The following is a 21,367-nucleotide window of genomic DNA, read 5'->3' on the forward strand; positions in this document are numbered from 1 at the left end:
AGGGGTCCACAGTGCCCCATCTTTTTCCCATCTTGGATTTACATTAAAAATATGCTCAAAGCACAATAACTGAATTGTTCATGATTGCACAGCAATGCATTTTTAATGAAAAACAGTAAACCCATGAGAAAAAAAATGTAAAAGGCACAGGAATGTTAAGGAAATCGTTACTATTGCCTGACACCTGATGAATAGCCTCGGTAACCCTATCGCTGCCCCAGTACCCCACATATCCTAGGGGCCACGTAGGCAGATTTTTATCAGCCATTCGTTTCTTTCAAAATACACATCCTCTCCAAATTCTCCGATGACCTATCTTCTAGATTCCAGCAGCTGGAGAACTACAGATTTTGTTTGAATTATCCAGTCGCTTTTCTTTTGCCCTCGCCGTTCCCTTTGCCAGGCCCTGGTTAAGAACTAGGATTTCTCGGTGGTCTCTCCCTGACCTGGGCCAGCTCGCAGTCCCTGCCAACTAGGTCCCTCTGCTCTCCCGCCGCTGGACATCCTCCCCTTTAAGGCCCACCCCTCCCCCATGCCCACGCCTCCCCCAAGCCCCACCCTCGATCCTCCCCTTTAAGGACTAGCCCAGGACGCCGAGCAGCCTGTGACGCGGCCGCCGCCCCCGGGGCTGCTACTTCTCGGCGCGGCGATTTCCCCCCCGGCCGGGCCCCGCCGTCCCGCGTTCCCCGGAGCGCTCGTCTCCGGGGGGAGGGAGCAGGGCTGGTGGGCGCCCGCGGCGCACAGCGGGACCCACGGGGCCCCGCGACCCGCCGAGCCTGGAGCCGGGCCGGGGCGGGGCAGCCGGCTCCAGCCCGGAGCAAACTTCGCCGCCGGGCGGGGCGTGGCGGGGACCCGGGCCCGAGCCGGAGGAGGGGGCGGCCGCGGCCCCCGCCTCTGCGCGCGAGTCCCCGGGCACCATGCTGTCCGGCTCTCCCGGCCAGACTCCGCCGGCGCCGTTCCCCAGCCCGCCGCCTCCCGCCCCGGCCCAGCCGCCGCCGCCGTTCCCCCAGTTCCACGTCAAGTCGGGCCTGCAGATCCGAAAGAACGCAATCACCGATGACTACAAGGTCACCAGCCAGGTGCTGGGCCTGGGCATCAATGGGAAGGTGCTGCGGATCTTCGACAAGAGAACCCAGCAAAAATTCGCCCTGAAGGTAAGTCCGGGCCGCCGTGGAGCGCAATGGGATCCGGGGCAGCTTCCGGTCACCCCGCGAGTGGCCGGGACCCGAGAGGACTCCCGGGGACTGCCATGTTGGGGTGTGAGTGGGATCCAGCCCGTGGTCACGCTTGGGTCCCGGACGGCCTCTTCTCTCTTCGCCCGGAGCCGAGGACACGGCGGCCCCATCCCCTCTCCCTCCCTCCTTCCTTTCTGCGGGCACAAAAGGCCCTTTACTCATTGAGCTGGTTGGTCGGTCGGTTTGGAGAAGTTCGCTCTCTGAGGTTTACTTAACCCTGCTCCTTATTTGGGAGCCGGAAAGTGACTTCGCTCTCCCCGGCCTCGCGAGGTCGGCGCGCAGTGGTGGGGCGCGTCGGCGCGGCGCTGGAGACTGGGGACCCCGCCTCCGTGCCCCGCGATTGTCTGGAACCGCCAGCGTCTGGCCTGCGCTGCCCCGCAGGCTCCGCCGCGCGGTTTCCATTGCTCCATGCACTGTGGGAAACCTCATGCGTAAGCCAGGCTCGGCCCAGTGCTAGTTCTGCAAGCCTACTTTGGTCCTGGTAGCTGGCAACTTCAAGGCAGGAAACCCTGTTCTTGTGTTTGGGAAAGCCACTCATCTCTCTAGGTGGATCCGTTTCTTTCTGTGTCTTTGTGTCTCTGTTTCTTTGGTAGTGGGGAATGGGGATTTCAAAAGGTCCCAGTGAAGTGTTAGTCTGTCATTCAGGGTCACTACAAAGTTTTCTTCTCCCAAGGGTTTCAAGTTACGCCATATCTCTAAAGGTCACTTGTCAGGTTTCTTTCCCCTGGGGTGTCTCAATGATTGGAGGAGCGAACTACTTCCTGTGTTATATTTTTCTCTTCCCCTTCAGCCCACACAGCTTGCTTTGTTTCAGTTATTATATATTACACATGAGTTGCGGGTGAGACTGTTGTCATATACCATCAACGGGACTAAAACCCCGGTACTTTGTAGGGGGCAAATAAGTCTAATTTCTGTGATAATGTTTTTGCTATTTTCATCCTCAGCATCAGTTTTTTTTTTTTTTCCCCTTCTATAAGCTCTTGCTGCAGGATCTTGGTTGTTGCTTGGTGTTGAGTGTAGGGGAGGGACTCTTACCCTGCCTTGGATACTGCAATAATTGTACTTTTCACTTCCCTTTCCATCCGTATTAGTAGCTAAGTGAGGAAAGGACTTGATTGGGATGATGTGGCTCTGACCTTGGGGACTGGAGGTGAGTGCACAGTTTGACCACAGCTAACTGTATTGTTGAGGAAGTGACAGATGTTCTTTCCCAGAAAGATTTCTCCCTCCTCTGAGATGCCATCTGCCTTTACGGATCAGCAGACTGGGGTACTCTGGCTGTTCATTCTCCTGGATAGTTGGAACACAATATAAGGACTTCACAACAAACCCCCTTCTCCCTTCCTGTTCTGCTTAAACACACACACTATCCTAGGCTGTCACTTAAGATTTCTGGTATAATTAACAAAGAGAAGTTTGTGTATTTTTTCCTCCTTTGAATAGTTTTGAAAAGAAAACCCCTAGCAGCATATTAAACAATCCTTGTGCTTATCCTTCTGTAGTCAGAAGTGGGTGAAGATTGAAGTTGGAGTCTGTTTTGACAGGCAGCCTGCTCCTGGATCTTAGAAGCTGACTCAACTGTTAAATTGCAGATTTCTCATACATCTATGTGTTAAGATTTAATAATAGAGGAAGGAAGGAGAGCCAAGATGTTTGGAGAATGTCAGCACAGCAGTCACCAGCATGTTCCTACCCAAATATTGACTAAGTCATAATCACAACCCTGGGGAATCTGGTTAAAAGAAATCCCATTTCAGTGACAGGCACCACAGAGATTTCTACAGTTTATACTTTAAAAACTTTAGGTGCTGAGTAGTGAAACAATGTCAAAACAAGGAGCCTTTTATGGGACAGCAAGGGAAGAGGATATAGTGGAACAGGCTGTGTTGGTGACCCTTTGGATTGATAAGATGAGACCTGTGCTCTGTAGTGTCCTGAGCCCCATGGCAAGGGACTCAGGGCATAGTGTAGCCAAGCAGCCTGGCTCTCATGGGGTTTTGGAAGGCTGCTGTCTTGTAGCCCTAAGATATGATGGGAAATAAAGGCTGCTCATAGGTTCATGCTAGTAAGTAAAACCAGAGCTTTAAGAATGATCCAGAGATGGCTTAGCAGTTAGGAGGAGCATTTGTTGCTCTTACAGAGAACTGTAACTCCAGTTCCAGGGATTCAGACACCTCGTCTGGCTTCTGTGCTCATGTTTATATGTTTGCTGCACACATACCTGCAAGTGAAACACCCATACACATAAAGTAAAAACAAATAAATAAAGAACCCAACTGGTCCTGCTGCTTTTCTTTATCCCCTTTGGAAAGCTGGTGTTTAGATGCCTTTGGTGGGTGCTGCCACCCTGCTTCATCATCCCTCCTTGCTAGCCTCTGAGTCATGCATGCACTTCCAGTCAGTTAGAAGCCAGTTGAGAGGGTATCCCCATCCAACACATTCATTTTGTAGATGAGAAAACCAAGGCCCAGAATGAAGGCATGACTTGCCCAAGGTAAGTGGTAACTCTTGCCATTCACTTGATGGAGGCAGGGACCGAACTCAGTCCTTCTGTTTGCTAGTCTCAGGCCCCTCCCTACTTGTAACTATAGAGGTATTGACAGTCATGCAGCTGGTTGCTGTTTCAGAGTGCCTTGAGCCTGACCTATTGGTCCATTCATTGGCCAGAGGACACTGGTGGGTATTTGCCACCTTCCAGCCGCAACTACTAAAGTTGGAGAGGCAGTTTCTAAACCATCCAAGCAGCTCCATGAGTTTTGGATAATGAACCCCCTCCCCAGTTAGGGAGTTTGTGGTAGAGATCCTATTTATTATCCTTTGGAGATTCTGTAATTTCTTTGGTAGGTACACGGAGCCTCATTCCATTTGTGTATGAGTTGGCTGTATTCCCCGTGGTTCACTTGGCTGCATTCAGCTTCACTGTATCATGGTGACGCTTAGGTATTAGGTGAACAAATTTAATTAAAGCCTGTACTGTTGTCCCACTCTGCTGTTCATTGCTGATTAGGTGAAGCATGTTATTGCTTTACAAAATAGGGAATGTTGTCATAACTTATCTCTGTTTATCTTTCCATTGCGTAGACTAGAGGAAGCAAGGTACTGCCGTTCTTCCCTTCCTTTCTCCGGCGTGCCTCCCTCACTAGGTCATTTAATTGCCACAGTGATGTAGCTGCTTTTGGTATCATGATGAGGAGATTAGAACCTCTCACAGTTGGCCTGGACATTGTTGAAGGGCAACACCAGCACTTTCACCCGCCCTGCCCCCCTGTACAGGCAATGTCCTCATTCTGTGTCCTCACTGGAGAGATGACTGATAGTGTGGCTGGCAGGGGGCAGTATCTTTGTTTGACGTTTGCTGGATGGAAACATGAGATGAGGAAAGTCTCATAATCATGCCATCCAGTTTGGTTCCAGGTAGTTGACAGTTTGTGGAACATTTACCATGTGTTTATTAGGGTAGAGGATAGTGGCGTTAGTGTCCTGTAAAATATTGGGGGTCAAGAAATCTATTTGGAGAAGGCAAGTTTAACAAATGTAATCTAGGGCAGCATTGTCAAATAGGTAGTCACTGTTAGTATATGGCTGTTAATTAAACGCAGCCAACATGAAGGCATCAAACCAAATGAAAAGTGCAGCTGGCAGCCACAGTTTGGATGCCAACAAGATCCATCTCTGCCATCCTTGCAGAGAAGTCTCCTGGACTTTTCTGGCCTGGGGGCTAAATAGTGTGATCAGGAATAGAGGGTTCTGAAAGAGGGACATCTGTGAGGATTGATGACACCAAGGGAAGCTTTGGCTATGGCAGTGGGACCTTGCTGGGCCTCTGAGGAACGAGTGGGTTTGAGGGGAAGAGCAGGAAACCAAGTAGGTTAGGAGCAGCAGGGCCAGAAGATCAGAACTGAACTTACCCGTCTTGGGGGCAAGTCTGCTTTAAAGTAGGTTTTTTTTTTGGGGGGGGTGGGGTGGGGCTGGTGGATGTTATAAAGAAAGGGTAGGCATTGAAGTTGGGGTTTGTGGACTTTTGGATGGAAGAGTCAAATTTCTGCCTTCAGAGGACACTTCCCACTTCTGGAGGAAGACTCCAGGCATGCCGTCCTGGTGTGGTCATGACCTCTTGCTACTGAAGCAGGACTCTGTGCATCTCTGATGCAGGATTAGAAGTGGGTTAGTTCATGGTCTTTTTTTATTTGTGAATTCTGTACTTTCACAGAATTTGAAAACTCTCTAGTTAAAATATGGTTGTGTAGGCTGGAAAGATGGCTCAGTAGTTAGGAGCACTGTCTACTCCTCCAGAGGTATCCGGGTTCTATTCCCAGCACCCACATGGCAGCTCACCATTGTCTGTAACTCCAGCTCCAGGGAGTTCTGACACATTCACATGCATACATATGCAGGCAAAGCATGTATGCACATAAAATAAAATCAAATACTTAAATAAAATATGGTTGGGTAGCTGAAAGGAGGAGGGAAGAAAAACCATTGTAGGCACTTGTAGCCACATATTGGAGGGTGTCTGGGAAACAAAGTGCTATTTTTGGAGGAGGATGAAGGCATGGGTATCTCTGGTTGTAAAGCCGAGGAGTTGGGGTGTTATCAGTGGAACAGATGTGAGAATGGAAGCAGGTACCAAATCCTGGGTCTGGAGGCCGAGTCAAGTTCCTGTTACCTATAGGAACCAAGATGTGAGGGGTCTGTGTCAGAGGACATGCCAGCTAAGGTGGGCAGGTGTCAGCACCTTGGGCTGAGTAGGCTCTCCCACAACTGGCTGGCCTCCTCTGTGCTTCATACCCTCTGAAAGGTCATGTTGAGGTCTTATCCTCCCCCCTACTCCCTCCACCCCCATGCCTTTTGTATGGTTCTGTGCCTTGGATGGAGGTGAGTGGACAGAGCAGAGTTATTTGTAAGGACTACAACTCCTTTTGATTGTTGAATAATAATGGACTCTCCTTGGTCATCTTTGTCACCTTCTCCACTCCATTGAGGAAGAGGCTGCTGCAGAAAAGTTCAGTGGTTTGTCCCAACGTCTTGATTGCTTGTGGGCAACAGAGCCATATGCAGTGGAACCTGCTCTTGGTGTGGTTTTCTTAGACCGTCTGGTGACCAGCAGGGAGTGGTGCTGATACTGAAGACCCTGCCATCCTCAAACTCAGGTTCCTGGTCTCCTCACAGGTAGCTTTTCACATAGCTCCCCTTGTAAATGGGGGCTTTGGTAAGCAAAGAGGGCCATGCCAGAAGAGCTAGAGATGGCGTGTACCAGTAAGACTGTCTTGTCTAATCATTAGGACTGATAATCCTTAGGATCTTTAAGACTGACAGTTTATATTTTGAGGTATGTAAGTTCATACATAAATTCAAATATGAATAAACAGATATGAGCCTGTTTTCAGGGGTTATATGCTAGATAAGAAAGTTAAAAAAAATCAAAACTGGACAGTAACAACAACAAAAACAACCCTAAACTCTCAGATGGTCTAGGTTTTATGCCTTACTCATTGTGTGACTTTGAGTAGGTCGTTCACCTTCTGGTGTCCAGCTGCCTGTATCTGAGAGTTGGCCTCTAGCCATCACTAGGCAAATGCTGGTAGTGTGGGGTGGTAGAAGAGGTCATGCAGGAGGCCAGAGGCCAAGGGCAAGAGAGATCCTTGCTGACTAGCTACGTGTTGAATGGCCAGCAGCTCCTGAGCTGATGTGGATGCCAATTCGATGGGTGTAATGTGTCCAGCCAACTAACAATCTTTACTGACAGCTGCTCTCACCCATGTGAAACCTTAAAAAGTATTTCAGCAGAGAGGATGGGCTACATCTGCTCTTGCCTTGAAATTAGAAGAATCTTAGTGAGTGGCAGTACAAGGTAGAGATGGGGGCTCCCTTGTTTTCCTTCCCCCAGACTCTTTGCCATTTGAAGTCAGAGGGGCATTTGGAGGCCACTGTGATTGGCTGTAAAGACTGTGCCCTACATTGGGGCATCTGACTTGGGGGTTAGTATGGCTGAATTGTAGCCACAATGTTAGTGTTAACTAGCCATTGCCATTCACTTCATTCACTCAAAGGAGTGCCTTTTAATCCTTGCAGTTTCGGTTATGGGCAAGGGGTTGTTCTGAGCCTGAAGATGGGGACTAGCTCCCACAGTCGATGAGGATGTTAGGATTTCTGTGTGGGTTCACTGACCCTCAGAGAGGGCTGCAGCTCAAGAAAGACAGTGGAGGGTGTACATCTGGAGGAGATTGCCTTTCCTGTCTGTGCCAGGCAAGAGCAGTGGTTCAGCATGCATGGGGGACCTCGTGTGCTAGGCTGGCCTGATTTTCTCTGGAAGAGGAGTGATCGTGAGGTTGGGCTTTGTCATGTTCTTGGAGACTTTATTCTGTGGTGTCGTAAACATCTCCACATGCCAGCTGGGAGGTGGTGGGGCCTAGAACATGACCTCAAGGTCACCCTCTGTTCCTATGGGATGTTCTCCTTCAAGATGAGAAAAGCTACATATTTATTCCACTGGGAACTTGAGCTCTCCAGAGGGGGTCATTTGAAAGGGCATCTTACTCTTGAGGGATGTCTTCAGGCCTCTCGCTACTAGTGCCAGTTGAACTCATCTGGAGGTGAGAGTGGTGAGTGCAGGTGGCAGCTCTGTGGCCATCCCTAGATGCTTCTGCCTGAGCAGACAGGAGGGAGCTGTGCTGTTAATGCCTTCCTTCTTGTTTAGCTCCAAGATGAGTCTTCCTCTGACTCTGAAACAAAGGTGACATATCTTTTGTCCCAGGGAAGAGAGGGAACACAGAGGAGCCTTACCGGCTATGCTTGTACTGACTCCTGCTTCTTTTCTTGGAGCTCCTTACCCTCCCTGTTCTTTGTGGCAGGCGATTGAGTTGGTCCCTTCACTGGTATTGTGATTATCCATGTTATTAGGAACATCCCAGACCATACTGGCCATTTACAGCCTGGCTTCCTGCCTTGGGCCCAGAACTGATACATAGCCCCTCCGTCCTAGTGTCTAAAAATAAACTCGCCACTGGTGCACTTTTCTCTTCAGAGCCAGGCCCTCGTGTCTGTCCCAGGTCCTCTTGCCACACTGAAATGTTTATCTGACTTTCCACCGGTGTCCTCCTTCTGTGCCCTTTTCCCTTCCAGCCTGAGCTTGGAGGTTAGTTCGGGCCAAATCTCTGTCTTGAGTGCTAAGTGATGAGCCCTGGCTGTGGCTTCTCCAGGCATCTCGATTCACTTGGTCAATGGCTCTGAGATGCTGTCCTGCTCATTTTTCAGGCAGGAGAGGGCGAGACAGAGGAAGGTGAGCAAGTTTTCAGATGGTTGGGCCTTCTGCTATGCTTGTTCTAACTCTGCTGCTGCTTAGCTCTTACCAGTGGGTATGAATCTGTCCCCAGTGCCTACCCTGGCCTGGGACTGAGTGTGCTGCCTCTTTGTCCTCTTGGGCTATTCCTAAGTTACACTCTCCACCCCACAGTGTGGGCTTCATGTTACCACATCCTGAAGTATGACCTCATTATATTGACTTCCAGGAGTAACTAGGCCCTGGCTTTCTGAGTACCTCCTTGCTGAGTTGGGCCAAGGCCCTTCAGGGCCCCCTAGCTCAGACACCTAGGAAGGGAACAGAGAACAGAAGGCCTTTTACCCTCTCACTGCAGTGGCAGAGGCATTGACTGTGTCCATCGAGGTGTATCCTCTCCCTAACTGCTGAGGATACTGTGGGGGAAGATGAGGAAGCTGTGCAGGTCAAATGGCTCTTAGCTGGAGACACCACACAGGATAGCACCTTCACGCCTGTCTGAGTGTTTCAGTCCCTGGACAGGTGTTGATACAAGTCATGGCTCAGGTCCATGTTCTATGTCTGTTTCCTGGAATTAAGGTGTATTTGGAAGCGGGTTTTCGGGGGATGAATGATAGGAGCCAAGAGGTAGGACTTGGGGAGTCCTCTGCCTCCTTGCAGTTAACTACCTAGACCATGTTTCACTGACTTCTTCAGGGAACAGTTTATCAACCATGGCCCATTGGCCTCTAGACGGGAGGAGTTAGATGTAGTTGCTGAGAGTTTATTTTTAACTGTGACAGAAGGGGCCCCAGTCCTCAGAATAGCATGCCTTCTCTCTGGATTCCCATGGAAGCCTTCTTCTTTGGCCTCTAATTCTTAGGAGAAAGCTGGTAGATTTTTAAGGGGTAGACTCTGCAGGAGCTGGGGAGGGAAGACACTGAAGGAGGAGTCTGCCCATTGCTTGCCACGGTTGGCTTCTATGGAGCTCAGAGTGTGCTGTGGGGGAGTGGAGGATGGACAGGACCATGAGTGGAAGGAACTCAGAGCATCCTAGGAATGTGGGAAGACTAGTGGAGACCACTCATGCCCTGGCGTTGGAGAGGCTAGGCTAGCAAGGGGCTATCTCATGCCTTTTTCCTCCTCTCTACTGGCAGCTAGGCCACTGCCAGGCCAAAGGCCACAGTGAGGGAGCACACTGTGTCTTAACCTTTTTGTTAATGCTTCTTCCTATGGAAACTTTGTGGTGTCCTCTTCTCAGACTACAGGCTCATGAGCATCCGTGCTGTCTCGCTGAGCTGGTCAGGGATGTTCATCCCATCCCATCTCCTCTCCTTCCTCTGTGCTGTTAGGAGTGGCAGCAGCGCTCTCCTGGTTTCACACTCTCCTCACATCACGGACTTGATTACCAGGGCCCAGATTCTTTGAAAGAAAATGAGATGGAGTTGAGGTGTAGTTAGAAAAGGAAGGCAATAAAGAGACGATGAGGAGTGTGGGAACAGTCACTAGATATTCAGCAGTGGAATGGAGGTCTTTCCCTTCAGCTCCTTGGTGTGCTCTGGGGATCAGTTTGCCTGAAGCCCAGCCCTGATCCCAAAGCTTCACCATTTGGTCTCTTCTGCCTGCTAATTATAGAGATTTAGCCAGATACCTCCCAGGTCTGGTTGTGACCCCCCCATGTTGGAATGTTTACATTTTTTTCTTCATTCATTTGCATCCATCTCTCTGTCTTGTTTGTCCCCCTCTTTCCCATTCTAACTCTATCAACTTTTTCTGTCCCCACAAAGGCTGTTCTTTCCTGAAGTCTTTCAGGCACAATGAGCCCTGAAGCTGAGGTGTAGCTCGGTAGCAGAGCATGTGCTTAGCATGTATGCCAAGGGCCCTGGTTTAATACCTAGAATTCTTTCTTGTCCCTTTCTCCCCCAAAAAAGAAGTAGAAAAAAATGTACCTGTCAAACTGAAGAAACCCTTCCCTGCCCTGTTACTTCACATCTTAAGTGCATTTCTCTGTATGCAACATATTTGGTTCAATATTAGACTAGATGGTTAATTACTTGGAAACGTACATTTTTTTCTTGTATCATCTTTTTCCTTTTAAAAAATTTTGTAAAATATATGATTTACGTATTATTTATTTTGTGTATGTTCATGCAGGTGTGTGTGTAAGGCGGGTCTCTCCTTCCACCTTGTGGGTTCCTTGGGTTGAACTCAAATCATCAGGTTTGTCAGCAAATATCTTTCCCTACAGACCCCCTCACCAACCATGCCCTCTTATGTGAACATAGTGACTTGATGCACTCATTAAAAACAGAATTCAGGATTGGATGCATCGTAGCACTCAGTACTGGCTGGGCTCTGGGGTTTAGCTAGGGGCATAGTAAAGGCTTTCCCTGTCAGTGTTTGTCCCTGCCCTGCCTCCCGGCAGCTGCTCCAGAGGAATCTTCTGGGTGTTTTCCTCCATTCACTCAGATCTTCTGAGTGTTTCAGTTAATGGAATTCTCAGTCTTAACGTGAGAATTATAAGAATTAGTGCTTCTCCTTTTCCTCTTCCTGTTCCAGGGTCCCCCACTTTCCTCTCCCTGCTCTAGGGCCCCCACTTTCCTCTCTCCCTCTTTTCCCTGCTCTAGGGCCCCACTTTCCTCTCTGAGAAGGAGACCCTCCTGTCATGCATATGAAGTGTGTCAATTCTCCTCCAGTTCTTGGCTGGCTCTAGACCTACAGCGGACATAGATGCAGGCAGGCGTTTCTGTCTGCTGGCCTCGTGTCTATATGTTGCAAGACAGAACAGTGTTGAGCATCAGATTGCCGGGTCTGAGGTCAGAGCTCTCGGTCTCATGGGGCCACTTATTTCTCATGTCCAGCAGCTTGCATAGGAAAGAGAACCCAAGCAACCTGGTTTCCAGCCCTACCATTGAGGCCCTGAGCAAGCCCTAGGCCATGTTTGGATTTCCCTCTTTGTAAATCAGAAGGGTCAGACTTGATGAGCAAGGCTTGTGCAGTGAATGGCTTTCCTTCAGTTTTCCCTTGCGGGGAACATAACTTGATGCTGGGAAAGAAGTGGTCACCTGGGTTGGGGAAAGAGCTATACAGGAGCGTTCTCTACCAGGCCAGTGCTATTTTATCCTCCTCTTGGCTGCAGTATGTTTATTCACTCGCCCAATGTTTGTAAATGTTTGTTTTCCCCCACCATGCCTCCTGTCTTCCCTGCTGACTGGCCATCAGGGCACCCAGATGGCTGGATTAGCCTGGGATGGAAAAGTAGTAGCTGTCATCCCCTGGGGTTTACACCCCCTCAGGTCTCTGCTGGGTGAGGTGAGAGGAAGTCAGAGGCTTGAATAGTTATTTATTTATTCTTGTTGTTTTAGCAGTGTGGGCTAGACCCTGCATTTCTAAGCAGGGTTTGCCTTCTTCTGTCCCCTACCCACCCAGATCCAGAATGACTTGCTACTCAAGGCAATTAATTAGGTTTGGTAAGATGGCTCACTGGGTGGGTACCCAGCTGCCAACCTTGACCTGAGTTCAATTCTCAGGACCCACATGTGTGTTGTGGCATGTGAGTGTCTTACCCCCACCTCCTTAAGATGCAAGTAATAAAAAAATTAGCAGTGTCAAGAATGACTTTTGTAGAGCCACATGCTGGCTTTCATTCATACAGCATCCTTCTGTCATTCATACCTCTGTTGGAAGCTCAGCTGCTCTCAGGTGTCTTGGATTAATCACACGAGCTTATGGAACAGGTGTGATGGATGCAGCATGCAACTGATGCTGTGTGCACCCTTGATGGTCCTTGCAGTGGTACTGCAAAGTCAAAGTTTGTTTTCTACAGAAGAGGAAACATGTTCAGAATAGTTATTTCATTAGCAGTTATTGAACACTGAGTGCTAAGCATTATTTTAGGTTCTGGGGACATATCAGCTTATAAAACAGACAAAACCCAATGTCATCTGTAGAGGGCTTATGTTCCTGGAGGGGAAGACAGAACATAGTAACTAAATGATACAGTTTGTCAGATAGTAATAGGTACAAAGGAGAAAATAAGAAGGGAAGAGGCTCTGAAATGCCAGGAGTCAGCCTCTGTTTCCTGTGTACCCTGCCCCCTCTGTGTGTGTGTGTGTGTGGGGGGGGTGTTAGTTTTCTTTGGCAGGTTAGGAATGGTGTCTCATGGGGGAACCTCAGACACACTTGGTAGAAGAGGTATGTATATCAGGCAGAAGGAGTAGTCAAGGCCAGAAGCTGTAGATGATGAAAATGCCTGACTTTGTTTTTTTCTTCTCTGTTTTGAGACAGGGTTTCACTATATAGCTCCAGCTGACCTTTTGTCATCTGTAGCTTCTGGCCTTGGCTATTTCTCCTGCCTGATAAATCCTCTTCTACTTCTATGGATGGTGGGATTCCCTGCTGGGTTCTGATAATGTCTAACTCTAAGCCTGGTCTTTTTGTAGTTCACTGTAGTGTCTCTGAGTAGTTCTTCCATGGTCCCATTATAATTCAGAACATAGGTGACCTAGCAACTAATGTTTAATTTTTATTATTTATGAAATGACTTTTTTGTACAAATTGCTACAATGGTAAGAATAGTTAGTAGACCTTGTCTTTAGGAACTTACAGGGTTTTTTTTTTTTTTTTCCGTTATTGTTTTTTGGGACAGGGTTTTCTCTGTGTAGCCCTGGCCATCCTGGAACTGGCTCTGTAGACCAAGCTGGCCTTCAACTCAGAGATTCACCTCCTTCTGCCTTCTGAGTGCTGGAATTAAAGGCGTGTGCCACCACCACCCCAGCCTGGAGCTTCCACTTTATGTATGTACGTACGTACGTATGTGTGTATGTATGTTTTCCAAGACAGGGTTTCTCTGTATTGCTTTGGAGGCTGTCCTGGAACCCGCTCTGTAGACCAGGCTGACCTCAAACTCACAGAGATCTGGTGTGTGCCACTAACGCCTGGCTTGAGCGTACAGTTTTATACAGAGTGTATAAAATAAATGAAAACAAGCTTGGGTCCTCTGGTCTGCACTATAATCTAGATCCTCCTTTGGTTTGACACTTAGTTTTATTTTATCAGTGGAAAGGCTCAGGGAGCTACTGCTATGTAAGTAGCAGAGAAAGTAAAGCATACAGAGGCACATGGGTGGGCTCCCCAAGACAGGGCAGGTAGAGGTGGGTTCTCGATGCCTGGTGCAGCCCAGGAGACTAAATGGACACACACCTGAGACAATCTGGAGGATACAGGCAAAACTATATCTGTAGAAAGTGGGTGGGCCTGAGGGCTACTCCCTTTTGTTGACTAAGGAGAAAATATTTCTCTTCATTGACTTGTTCTAAAGAGCTGGAGAGGAGTAGAAGCCGGTGAGGAGTGTGGGGCCGAAGTTGCTGCAATGCTTTTTTTTTTTTTTCTCCTCCCTGAGCCTCAGAGTACTCCACATCATCATTAATTGTGTTTAGCACTTAGGTAGAGGCAGACAGCAGTGCCCAGCCCTGGTCACCTCTGCTTCTGGCTTCCTGTGGAAGAGAGGGCAGGGCTGGGAAAGGAAGATCTGTCCGTTAGTGCAGTTTAGAAAGTGAAGCAATGGGTTAGGCCTCCTTTTTTTTTTTCCCTAAGCATGTGCTGTGACAAAGGAAGTTGCAACATTTTTTTTTCTTTTTATAGAGTAAGAAGGAGGGGGAAAAAACCCATCTTCCAGTAAACTTAAAAAAAAAATGTGTAGTCTTGGATCGTTTATTGTCCGCCTGCCCCCACCTACCCGTCCTTTTCTTATTGTAGTCTTTTTAGGACTTCATTTCCCATCTACACTTTTCTTTCTTTCTCTCCAAGAGGCTGTCCTTGGAGCAGGCTAGCTGTGTCTCTAGAGAGGGAAGTAGCCCTGACTTGAATGGAGGCTCTAGAGAACGTGCCTGTCTGCAGTTCTCCACATGTCCGTTCTATTGACACACACTTGGAAGGTTGCTGTCGCTCCTTGAATGTTGAGGGTTGTTTGACTAGAACAAGTGGATCCTGATGCCCACCTAGCACTCTTCCTGCTCCTTGGGTCTGTGTTCATGTGGTATTGCATAAGGTTGAAGCAGCTTTTGTTTCTCAACTCAGATAACCGTCCTCTTTGTAGATAGATTTGGACTGTGTATTTAGGCAAAAGCCGTGGGTAAGAGGCAGAGATCAAAACTAGAATGATCACTCATGTTAATGTGGAGTTTTGGTCATGCTTGGTTTTGGCCTCTGGGCTGGAGCTGGGCAGGAATCCAGTTGTATTTGGAAATGTAGAGATGATATATTTTCATGACGAAAACTCTTGTGAGGTTTGGGAAAGTCGTGGAACTTAACTGACTTCCTGTATTTCTTTGGTCAGATTAATTTTCTTTGTCTTGGCTTTCTGTACTTCAGCATAGCCCCCAAATTCCAGCGCATCCCAGCTTTGAGATCCCAGCTTTAGTCCTCTAGGGATGTGTGGTCATCCTTGGGAAGGACAGCTCCTTGCTGGTAGGATGCTGGATTGCCCAGGGCAGGTGTAAGCTGTCTGTGCTAATTGTGGTCCCAGGAAGAAGGTAAAGCTCTCTGGGATGAGAGTCTTTGTTCAGGCTCTGTTCCCTGTCAGTGCTTCAGGTCCTAGAAACACAAGGCTTCCACGGTCTTGCTGTTTTCTTTGAGTTAATGGTTCTGTCTTCAGACTGGAGAGGACTAGCAGGAATGGGGTCAGGATTTTTACCCCAGGATTCCATAGTTGAGAGCATAGGCTCTAGTCTAAGAAACCTCTCTGGCCAATGTGAGAACAGCTCTCATGTTCTCACATGTAGTTACTTAAATTGAAATTGAATAAGCCCTACCTACGTCTTTAGTGCCCAGTAGTCTGCAGTGGCCACTGTGTTATGCTGTACAAGTAGAGGACATTCTGTCATCACAGAACATTTTCTAAATAGAGATAGTCAATCTGGTCCAGATTCATCGAAACTTGGAGGGGGCTTATGGAAGGGTGGCTAGAAGTCAATCACTTAGAAAAAGATCTTTTCAAAGCATTTAGTTTGTTTCAGGCAACATCCCATCGTGGAGATGCTCATGTAGCCTATGGCCCATAACCTAAACTGATCATCACGTGTGGGTAGCATGTGAACGTGAACCTTTCTGGGCAATTGTCCTGTGTTTTATGGAGCCCTAGACTTTGTAGTGGAAGTTTTCAGAGGTGTGTATCTTTTTTAAAAAAAATTAAAAATCTAAACTTAACTTGCAGAGATGAGTTTCATTCTAGCATTTTCTGCTTTTTAAACTTTAGTTAATTTTTACTGAGTGTATGTATGTCTTTGTGCACATTTTCCACAGTGCACACATCAGAGGTCAGAGGATATTCTTGTGGAATTGGTTCTCTTCTTCTGTCTTAGTATGGATTCCTGGGATCATCAGGTCATAAGGCTTGCATAGCAAGTGCCTTTATGTGCCGAGCCATCTTGCCAGCCATTATTATAGCATTTTTGTACAGGTATGTCATCGAGTATTGTTCTACATCATCCCCCTCCTTGACCAGGAATGTGTATTTTACTCCCAAGTCAGAATTGCCCGAGTCTGGCAACCTTACCCATCTGTCTAGCCTATTTTTAAATTCTTTAGTGATGGGAGCTTTATTCTTCCTCAACGAAACTGTACATGTTATTCTGTTTATTGGGTAAAAATCCTTTGGTGCACCTTATCTTCTTCAGACTATTGCAAAACTGGTCCCTTCATACCTTGTGTTTAGTCTCAGCAGTCAGTCAAGCATGCTGTAGGTGTGGACCCTGCCAGGCACATTTTCAGGGAGCCTCAGTAGCCAGGGGCCCTGGGGAGATGCAGAGAAGCAGTACCATTCCCAGGAACTTTTGGCTGTTAGGCCTGTTTCAGAGACTGAGCACAGGTCTGGATCTCTAGAAGGATTGTGTTGGAATGACTGCAGGTACCTTTGGCCTCACTGTGTCCTCTCCTGCTGACGCTGCTCTGGATGCTTCGAATATGCTCCCAAGGGTGCCCATCTGCTTCCTTCGGAGACCTTGAGGAACTCAGCCACCCATATAACTTCTGTTTAGAGACCTTCAGTAGACCCCCTACTTCCTAAGCATATACCCCTAAATGTAAGCAAGCAAATTGGGTTTGCTCTCCTCACCCCCCTCTTCCAGGCGTTTACTCCTTCTCCCTGCTGCACATGTGGACACACCTCTGTTTCCTCTTGACTCCTCCCCTGTGCTCATCCCTCTCCATCCTTTTTGCTGGGGTTTTGTTCATCCTCTGAGGCCCATGTAAGAGCTTACCTGCCCACTTCTACCACTCTAGGCCAAAGCAACTGTAGATGGACCAGTGGCGGTTGATCCCGCCTGCACGGGTGCACACACCCTCATTAGTTACCTCCACCTCCTCAGCCAGCTCAGCTGCAAGTAATGCAAGTAATGCGGCTCGCTTGGTGTTTGGTATTCCCACATGCAGGCTCAGCGCCCAGAACTTTTCAAGGTGCAGTGTCTGGCGTGAGTGGCCCCATAGTTTGCGTCTTTGTTCTTTTGGGAATTTTGCGGGGGCTCTCAGGAGGGCTGGACCCCTTTGCTCTGCCCAGCACCCTCACCCCCAGCATCAGCTCCAATGAGAAAAGTGCTGTTTAGCAGCTGATAATTAGCAAGCAGCATTTGATGCTTGTCTGCTTCAGAAGCAAAACTGGTATTTAAACAATAAAGTGTTTTAAATCAAGTGTTTTAGCGTCGCCTTCAGCAGCAGCTACTACTAACATAGCCCTACCCACTACAGTGCCAATAGGAATGAGCGAGCCAAAGACTTTTCTATAGTGAGAAGAGTAGAGGGGAAGGGGTCTGGGTGGGTGCTAGAAGGAGCCAGCAGGGACCTTGATTTTGCTGTCTGGGCTGGGGCGGCTTGAGGAGCAAAGTGTTTCAGAGAAAGGCTGTCAGCATTCCCTCAAGTCCAGGCTCTCCCAGGCTGTACTAATTTTGCTGAGTGGGCAAAAAGAGACTTTGGAGCGGTAGGGTGGGAATAAACTCAGACATCTCTCTAAGGTATAAAGCTCATGCAAGTATTTTCTGTTATGTATTATTATGTTGTTATTATTATTATTTTATATGCCTATGTGTATGCAGGTGCAAGCCTGATGCCTGGGGAGGCCAGAAGAGGGTGTTGGATCCCCTAGAACTGGAATTCCGGCTGGTTCTGAGTTATCATATGGGTGCTGGAATTGAACCTAGGTCCTCTGAAAAAGCAGCCAGTGCTCTTAACCACTGAGTCATCTCTCTAGCACTGTATTTTTATTTTTAAATAGTGCTCCTGCGGTACTGCTTGGTGATACCTCCTGAGGGTTGTTGTTTTTTTTTTTTTTTTTGTGTGTGTGTGTGTGTGTGTGTGTGTGTGTGTGAGAGAGAGAGAGAGAGAGAGAGAGAGAGAGAGAGAGAGAGAGAGAGAGAGAGAGAGAGAGACAACTGAGATGACGGGAGGGAGGACTAACGTAGTGCTTCCTCCCTTCCAGGATGCACAGAGCCAGAGGAATTCCCCGGCCTCTTGATGGTGCCCAGACACTAACCACAACCAGCAGCTCTGTTAAAGGTGTTCTGAGAAACGCATGTGCCAGGAATTGTCTGAACTTTCAGAGAAGAGCAGCTAGCTCATGAGAGGCTTCCTGTGTGTTGAGTAGTGTTTGAGAGTGCTCTACTCCCCCCACCCCCGCATGCACGCGCGCGCGCGCGCGCGCGTCTGTGTGTGTGTGTGTGTGTCTGTGTGTGTCTGTGTGTGTGTGTGTGTCTGTGTGTCTGTGTGTGTGTGTGTGTGTGTGTGTCTGTGTCTGTGTGTGTGTGTGTCTCTGTGTGTCTGTGTCTGTGTGTGTGTGTGTGTGTGTGTGTGTGTCTGTGTGTGTGTGTGTGTGTGTGTGTGTCTGTGTGTCTGTGTGTGTGTCTGTGTGTCTGTGTGTGTCTCTGTGTGTGTGTGTATACACACTCATGTTTGCACTTGCTCAACTACACAGATCAGTGGAGATACCTTTCGAGGTCAGCTTCATTGTGAACCAAGTAGAAAGTCCACACCCCAAGAAGGCACAGAGATGTCCAGAGGCTTATTTTCTGTAAGTTCATCCCAAGGTACAGGTGCTGTGTTTTTCCCACCCAAAGTTGAGGTTTAACAGTTTTCTCTGGGGAGTAAGGTGAGATGTGTAATTTGAATATGAAATTTCTGAGTGATTGTGAGGATCTATGTGATGTCAGAATGTGTGTCACTGTCTGTGTGCCACTATTTATCTGGCTCTTGATAGGAAGGTTGGGCGAGCATACCCAGGAATCCCTTGCTGTCAAGGTCTGTGGGTCTTCCTCCTGCTCCATTCAGGTTTTTCTGCTGGAGTTAGGGGTGCTGGTGGCAGAGTTCACATAGATCATGTGTGATGGTTATGGTGTTGATGGCTTTCCAACGTAGGTGTGTACCTTGAGAGCAGCCACCCAGGTACTCTGACAGACACTGTAAGATAGTTGGTGACGGTAGGGGTAGGGAAGGCTCCTTAAGGGAATAAAACTAGCTGGCTTGGGGCTAGAGAGATGGCTCAGTGGTTAGGAGCACTGATTGCTCTTCCAAAGGACCCAGTTTCAATTCCCAGCATCCACATAGCAGCTCACAACTATGTGTAACTCCAGTTCCAGGGGATCCAATGCCCTCATACAGATACAACATGCAGGAAAAATACCAGTGCAAATGAAATAAAAATAAATAAATATTAAAAAAACACAAAAAGCTAGCTGGCTCATGGGAGGCATGCCCTTATTTTCTATGGCATGTGCACAGATGATTCATAGCCAGAGCTGGTTTTGAGTGTTGTATAAGTTCTGTCTGTCTTACTAGTTTCTAATGGTCCCTGTAGAAGCTCCATCGCCACTGGACCCGAGTAGCAGTGTGTGTGTGTGTGTGTGTGTGTGTGTGTGTGTGTGTGTGTGTGTGTGCATTCACCCACTTGTTCCTTTGTTCTTGCTGAAGCTCATAGAAGAAACATGCAAATAAGGTGATTCTTCTCCATTGCCAGGTGATGCAAGATCTAATCTGGGGGTTGGGTGACCTCGAAAGAAGGGGCTGTTCATTTCTCCAAGATCTGACACCAACCCTGAAGTGTTCTGTGACATCACATAGATGGGGGAAGTCCTGCAGATGTGTTCCCACATGAAAGGACCTGAGAAGTTCTCACCAACAGAAGCTGTTACACTGTGTGATTTGGACATAAAGGAGCCTCTCTAATGTATGACTAGTGATTAGCATCCTATGGCATACTATCTGAGAAGTAACAATAAAATCATTCCTTTTCTGAGAGACCTGCCCATTGATTCAGAGAAAGTCACCTGACCTGAGCCAGCACCTGTTGGAGAGGTTTGAAAAAGCTATGTTTGTGTGTGTGTGTGTGTGTGTGTGTGTGTGTGTGTGTGTATGTATGTATATGTATGTATGTGTGTGCGAATGCGTGCTCTGGGGGGCATGGTGGAAGAGGGATCAGCAGGTGGCTTCTGTTAAAGGTGGCCCTGCCTGTAGCCTTTTTGCTTTGTTTCTGGGGAAGCTTTGTCCTGCCCTGGAAGCAATGAATAGCAGCTACATCTGTCGAGCCTGGGAAGTGCAGTTTGAAGAGCAGTTGGCAGACACTCCTGCTGGAGGCTCAGGCTGCCTGGAGCTTCTTGGAATTAGGGAAAGGAGGGGCTGGGGATCCTTAGGCAGCTGCTTGCTAATCCTGGCCCTGGGAGGAGTAAGGTTCAGCCTGCTTTCATCTCCCTGCATTCTTTTCTGACTACAAATGCTAGGCGGGCTTGCCCGCCTGACCCTTGAGGGAACAGCTAGGAAGAAGCAGGTGACTTGGAGGTTTTCTCCCCATCTCACTGTCCCGAGGGATTTGGACAACAGTTCAGAAGATAAAGGCACTCACTTAACTGTCCATTATCCATAGTGAAATTCAGAATTGTGAAAGAAATTGAATAGATTGACTAAGGCTTGTGAAGATTTAACAATACTGTAATTAAACTTTTTTTCATTTTATGTAAATGGATGTTTTGCCTGTGTGTGTGTCTGATCACCATATGCATACCTACTGCTGTGGGAGCCAGAAGAGGGTGTCAGACCTTTTGGGACTGGAATTATAGACTGTTGTGAGCCACCATGTGTGTGCTGGGCTTTGAACCCAGATCCTCTGGACGAGTAGCCAGTGCTCTTAACTGCTAAGCCTTCTCTCCAGCCCTTTCTTGTATTTTTCAGAGTCTTGCTTGGAATTGTTTTTAGAGCATTGGTGGCATTGGTTGAAGGTGAATGAATGATCCCTAGATGTCAGGCTCCCTGAGAAATTTCTGGAAGGCCTCACTGGATTCTTTATCCAGAGCAAACCTAGGTGAGGGGGACTTCCAGAGTCCATTGACAGCCTCAGTGCTTGTCTGGGGCAACTTGCAGGGAGTCTGGTTATTTCTAAGAAAATCCATAACCGGGACAAATAGGAATCAATCCTCCCTGTGTGTGGAAAGCATTCTGGCACTGCTGGGAGGCCTCAGTGTGATTCAGGCTTAGCCAGGTTTCCTGTCTGTTTTACTGATTTCATTGTTTTTAATCCACTTTCTCCCCCTTTGAGCTTTTACAGAGGAGTTAGTATGTCCTTGACAAGAACTAGGTGGGCCATCTTCATTTTTCAGCTCTTTGGCATGGTTTCTGGTCTCATATATAACTAGAGCCCCAGTTACTGGAATGGGGGAGAGGCAAAGGTGGAGAAAAGGCTCATGCTGGCCCTGATTACATGTGCCAGCCTGGGGAGGCCAGCTTAGTTATGGGAAGGAGCAGTGTTAGCCACTGCAGCCAACTGGGGTTGTGCTTGCAGAATCCCAGCCACCAAGGCATCCACAGGGACCAGCAGCTGTGGCTCCTCAGGACTAGCATA

The 21,367-nt window shown here is 48.1% G+C and overlaps 1 protein-coding gene across 1 annotated transcript in view; it reads left to right on the top strand.

Moving 5' to 3' along the window:
- Positions 1 to 612: 612 nt before the first annotated feature.
- The window catches only part of Mapkapk2 (MAPK activated protein kinase 2), a 42,116-nt gene continuing 21,361 nt past the window's right edge, over positions 613 to 21,367 (top strand). The window contains exon 1 of the mRNA XM_027417706.2: positions 613 to 1,154. Within this exon, the coding sequence (XP_027273507.1) occupies positions 918 to 1,154 (237 nt within the window). The 5' untranslated portion in view covers positions 613 to 917. The remainder of the gene's footprint in view (positions 1,155 to 21,367) is intronic.

This window comes from Cricetulus griseus, chromosome 5, assembly GCF_003668045.3.
Source record: "Cricetulus griseus strain 17A/GY chromosome 5, alternate assembly CriGri-PICRH-1.0, whole genome shotgun sequence".
Lineage (NCBI taxonomy): Eukaryota > Metazoa > Chordata > Mammalia > Rodentia > Cricetidae > Cricetulus > Cricetulus griseus.